Here is a 6,016-nt window from a genome sequence, read left to right on the forward strand (position 1 = left end):
TGAAAAATTATTTCTGTGGCATAAAATTTAACTATTCTATTAAAAAATTTGCTTTTCTGGTTGAAAATTAAATTCTTTTTTAAGACATAATTAAACTATTCCCTCTTTGGATGTAAATTTATTTTTTAAGTTGAAAATCTAACCATTTTGTTAGAAACTTAAGCAATTTTTTTGAAAATTTAACAATTTTGTTGATAATTCGTTTTCTTTTAGCAGAAAATTTGCCTTTTTCAGTTAGAACTTTAAATATTTTCTTGTTTAAAAATTTGTGACAAAAAATATAGAATGTTATCAAAACACGTTCCTTGAATTTTTTTCAATAAACGCAAGAAAAGAGACTAGTAATTATTATATTCCATTTTATCTCTTTAAACTGCATGACTTAATTTTTGAAATTATTTTTAAAAATAACTATAAACTGTTATCAATCATTTGTAAAAAAAAGAAACAACTTTTAATGAAAAATTTAAGTTTTCGCGGAACTCGGACTCGAACAGATAGCGCACTCTGGTGAGTGGCGAGCACTCTCGATTTTCAAGGTCTCCCAACTGCTTTACCGACGCATTTTTTTCCCCCGAAAATCCTATCATAATCATAACAACTCGTCATGCGCAACGTCAATCGTCAAATAAATTTGGGTGTGCGTACTCTGTACGTGCGTGCGTTTGTAAATGAGTTTAGCGGCTGATGTGACAAAAAAAAGTGACGAAAGAGTGTCAGTGAATGTAGGAAATCTGCATTATCCGGTAATTGACAATACGCAATTTCACGATTACGCGGAGCAAACAAGATTCCTCCCAATCTTGAGTAAATGTGAGTAAATTTCCTATTAATAGAATACTTTTTGTCACCGCACGTAACCGCCATTTACCTAACTGCGTCTAAGCCTTTTTTTCCCATAAAAGGAAACATACTTGCGAGAAAAAAGTCGGCACAAATTTTGATTAGATTATAATCGATAAAAACTAAATTTGTCCCTTCCGTCGAGAAGTGCTGATGACATAAACACTCGAATCTAGTGTTTACCTATTTCTGATGTACGGATTACGGTTAGATTCCTATTTCACGAATAATTTATTTCGAGATTTGCTAATTTCCGAATAATATTTTCGTGTCTGGGAATAAATTACATATCCTTCGAACGTGGCGGGAGATAACTGAAGAGGTTAACATTTCATAAGTAAACTGAAGGAGAGGGAAGATTGTGAAACGAGCAAGGTCTTCTCTCTCAATCTTAACTCTTAACCTTCCTCCTATTCCCAGATTCCCTGTTCCCTCATCATTTCTTTGAGGGGGGAAGTATATTTTTAGATGTGAACATGTGCTCCACCTCATGAGATTCATTTTCAGCCTTAGTGTATGTGCAATTTCCGTGCTTGAGGCACTTTAGCGCAAGAGGGAATGACGGTGTAGGATCTCCGAATTCTCGTTTTCTGTCATAAAGTTGTCGGAGTAGGGCCGGTTTTTTGAAAAAGGGGCTTTTTTTTTAAATCGAAAATATGGTTTCCACCAGAAGAATGGAGAACGAGCATCCTTATGAGCTGAGAAGTAACAGCAGATCGCGGTCACAAACTCCTCAAGTTTTGAGTCGGACCGTTGTCGATCCTGAAGGGGCGGATCATCACTATGATCTCAGAAACAGAAGTCGGGATCGATCTCAAACTCCTGGGGAAGTCACGAGCAGCAGGAGGTCAAATTCGCGATCCTTGTGAGTATTTGGGTTTAAGATTTTTATTTATTTACAGGCCTTCAATTGAGAAAAAAGAAATTAAAAAAAAACCTCTTCCTTGGAAGAATTTGAAAATACCCTCCTCAAAATTTTAGATAAAGTACTTCAAATCGTTTTTAAAGTAGAAGTTGTATTTTCTATTATAATCTAGCAAGAATTATAATAGAAAATTTCGTTACGTTTGTTGCAAATTCATCTTTCTTTGGTAAAAAATTCGACTGAATGATTTAAAATTTAAGTGTTTTGTTAAAAATGCATTTTTCTGGTTCAAGATTCATTTTTTTATTTGAAAATTCATTTCTAGTTAAGAATGTAGCTACTTTGGTGAAAATCAATTTTTTTAGCCAAAAATTCAACTGTTCCAGTCGAAAATTGAAATATTTTGCTAAAAATTCTTGTTTTTTTGGTGTTAATAATTATATTTTTAACAGAAAATTTAATTATTCTATTTTTTGTTTAAAATGTATCTTTTTTAAATGAAAAAATGAACTATTTGGTTGAAAATTTTTGCGAACCGGGAATTTATTTCGCTTATTAAAGCGGCCACCCTGCATTTTAATAATTGAAAATTCATCTTTAGTTAAAAATGTAACTACTTTGGTGAAAAACAATTTTTTAGATCAAAATTCGACTATTCCAGTCGAAAATTGAACTGTTTTTGCTAAAAATTTCTTGTTTTTTTGTTATTAATGATTAGAGTTTTAACACAAAATTTAATTATTCTATTTTTTGTTTAAAATGTATCTTTTTTAAATGAAAAAATAAACTATTTGGTTGAAAATTCATATTTTTATTCAAGAATTAAACTAGTTGTTTGAAAATTTATGTACTATGTGAAAAAATCGCCGTTTCTTCCAAAAAATTAAATCTTTCTGGTTGAAAATTTGAATATAAATTTTTTGTTGAAAATGGATCTTTTCTTTTTAAAAATTTTGTTTAAAAATACTTTGTTTCGGTTAAAAATACATCTTTTAGGTTGAAAATAAAACTATACTCGGTTAAAAGTTTACCGCTTTTGTTACAAATTATTTTTTTTTACTGAAGATTGATAATTTTAAATGAAAATTCATCTCTGGTTGAAGATGTAACTACTTTCTTGAAAATCAATTTTTTTAGTGAAAAATTCGTATTTTTTTATTTAGAATTTTATTTTTGGTTGAAAATGTATCTTTTTTAGATCAAAATTTTATATTTCTATTTCGAAATTAAAGTATTTGTTAGATAATGTATGGAGTTTGTGAAAAATTTGTCTTTTTTTTACAAAAAATTCATCTTTACGGCTGAAAATGTATGAGTTTGTTTAAAAATAATTCCTTCAAATAGAAAAATTAACTATTTCTTTAAAAATTCACATATTGTGTTAAAAAATTGCTATTTTTTGTGTGTAGCAAATTATGTTCTTTGCAATTTAATCTTCTTTTCTAAAATTTCTTCTTTCCGGTTAAAAATTCAAGTGTTTTAGATATTTATTTATCATTTTAAGTGAATATTCATCTCTGGTATAAAATGTAACTACTTTGTTGCAAATTGAATTTTTAGAAATAAATATTCAATTATTGCAGTAAAAAATTTGACCATTTTTCTGAAATATAATTTTTTTCGGTTAAGAATAAAAATGTTATCAGAAAATTAAACTATTCTATTTTTCATTGAAAATGTACCTTTGTCCGTGAAAATTAATATTTTTTATTCTGAAATTAAACTGTTCAAAAATGTACGTACTTTGTGAAAAATCGCCTTTTTTTGCAGAAAGTTAATCCTTGTGTCTGAAAATTCATCTTTTTGGTATAAAATTAAACTTTTTCAGTAAAATAATTATCATTTTAGTTGAAAATTCACATATTATGTTAAAAAAAAATTTTCGTTTAAAAAATCAATTATTATAGCTAAATATTTATGATTTTAGTTGAAAAAACTTCTTTTAGGATGGAAATAAAAATAGTTGGTTGAAAATGTAACTATTTTGGTGAAAATCAATTTTTTTTTAGCTAAAAATATAACAATTCCAGTAGAAAATTGAACTATTTTTTCTAAAAATACGTGTTTTGTTGTATTTGTTGTGAATAATTCGATTTTTAACAGAAAATTTAATCATTCTATTTTTTCTTCAAAATTTTTTTTTTAATGAAAAACTGAACGATTTGCTTAAAAATTGATATTTTTATTTAAGAATTATACTAGTTGTTTGAAAATTTATGTATTATGTGAAAAATTCGCCTTTTCTTGTATAAAATTAATCTTTTTGTTGAAAATTCATTTTTTTTTTTTTAATAAAATTCAACTGTTCCAGTTGAAGATTCATCTTTTTAGCTGAAAATTTATCACCTTGATCAAAAACTAATTCTTCTAACTGAAAATTAAAATATGAATTTTTTGTTGAAAATCGATATTTTCTTGTTCAAAATTTAACAATTTGGATAAAAATTTGTCTTTTTTTTTCTTGAAAATTTAGCTAATTCCTTCAAAATTCACATAGTTCCTTAAAAATTTTGTTTAAAAATTCTTTTCTGTTAAAAAATCAAGTATTCTCACAAAATATTTATTATTTCAGTTAAAAATTCATCGCTTAGGTTGAAAATAAAACTAAGTGGTTAAAGGTTCACCTCTTCTTTTACAAATTATTTTTTTGGTTAAAGATTCATAATTTTAATTGAAAATTCAATTTTGTTGTTCCGGTAGAAAATTTGACTATTTTTCTGAAATTTTTTCTTGATTAAGAATGCAATTTTTAACAGAAAATTTAACCATTCTATTTTTAGTTGAAAATTTATATTTTTTATTCAGAAATTAAACTATTTGTTTGAAATTCTATGTACTTTGTGAGAAATTCGCCTTCTTTTGTAGGAAATTAATCATTATGGCTAAAAATGTATCTTTTTGGTAAAAGATTCAAATGTTTTAGTCAAAGATTCATCATTTTAGTAGAAAATTCATCAGTTTGGTTAAAAATTAATCAAAAATGTTTTACCTTTTCAGTATAAAATTGAACTATTTTTGCTAAAAATTCGTGTTTTTTTGTTGTTAATAATTAGATTTTTAATATAAACTTCAAATGTTCCATCTTTTTTCAAAATGTATCATTTTTTGAATGAAAAAATGAACTATTTGATTGAAAATTGATATTTTTATTCAATAATTAAACTATTTGCTTTAAAATTTATGTATTATGTGAAAAATTCGCCTTTTTTGTAGAAAATTTATCTTTATGATTGAAAATTCATCTTTTTGATATAAAATTTAACTTTTACAGTCGAAGATTCATCATTTTAGCTGAAAATTTGAATATCAATTTTGTTTATAAATTGATTTTTTCTTGTTCAAATGTAACGGATATTTAAATATTTTGTTTAAAAATTCTGCGTTTCGGTTAAAAATAAAACTGCTTGTTTTTTTTTATCACCGCTTTGGTTACAAAATTATTATTTTTTATTAGAGATTCATAATTTTAATTGAAAATTCACTTCTGTTTGAAGATGTAACTAATTTCTTGAAAATGACATTTTTTAAAATAAATATTCAACTATTCCAGTAGAAAATTTGACTATATTGCTGAAAATTTAACCATTCATTTGGAAATTGATATTTTTTTATTAAAAAATTAAACTATTTGTTTGAAAATGTATGTACTTTGTGAAAAATTTACCCTTTTTTTATTGAATTAATCCTAATGGCTAAAAATTCCTCTTTTGGTGTAAAATTCAACTATTTCAGTCAAATATTCATTATTTTAGTTGAAAGTTCATCAGTTTAATTGAAAATGAGTATAAAATCTTCCCTTTTTAATCGAAAATTCAACTATTTCGTTGAAAATCCACATATTGTATAAAAAAATAGATGTTTTTCCCTAAAAATCATCATTTTCTTTGCAAGTTTATTTTATTGTTTAAAAATTCTTCTTTTCTGGTCAAAAATTCAAGTATTCCAGTTAAATATTATTCATTTACGTTAAAAATTCATCTCTGGTTGAAAATTTAACTACTTTGTTGAAATTTCAATTTTTCAAAATAAATAATCAACTATTCCAGTAAAAAAATGGACTATTTTGCTGAAATTTCATTTTCTATTTATAATTAAGAATTAAATTTAATTGAAAATTTAACTATTTCATTGAAAATCCACTTATTGTTTTAAAAAGTCGATTTTTTTGCCGAAAATTATCTTTTTCTTTACAACTTAATTTTCTTATTAAAATTCTTCTTTTGGTTAAAAATTCAAGTATTCCAGTTACATATTTAACATTTTAGTTGCAAATTCATATCTGGTTGGAAATGTAACTACTTTGCTGAA

At 25.3% G+C, this 6,016-nt stretch overlaps 1 protein-coding gene across 3 annotated transcripts in view; it reads left to right on the forward strand.

The window, feature by feature from the left end:
• The first annotated feature begins 632 nt into the window (after positions 1 to 632).
• The window catches only part of LOC117174105 (SUN domain-containing protein 1-like), a 110,018-nt gene continuing 104,634 nt past the window's right edge, over positions 633 to 6,016 (forward strand). For 2 of the 3 annotated variants that reach the window (XM_033362854.1, XM_033362856.1), the window contains exons 1-2: positions 633 to 813; positions 1,514 to 1,708. In XM_033362854.1, coding sequence (XP_033218745.1) covers positions 1,518 to 1,708 — 191 coding nt within the window. In that variant the 5' untranslated portion in view covers positions 633 to 813; positions 1,514 to 1,517. The remainder of the gene's footprint in view (positions 814 to 1,513; positions 1,709 to 6,016) is intronic. The other variant, XM_033362855.1, reaches the window with a different exon arrangement.

Source organism: Belonocnema kinseyi, chromosome 6 (genome assembly GCF_010883055.1).
Source record: "Belonocnema kinseyi isolate 2016_QV_RU_SX_M_011 chromosome 6, B_treatae_v1, whole genome shotgun sequence".
In the NCBI taxonomy this organism is placed as follows: Eukaryota; Metazoa; Arthropoda; class Insecta; order Hymenoptera; family Cynipidae; genus Belonocnema; species Belonocnema kinseyi.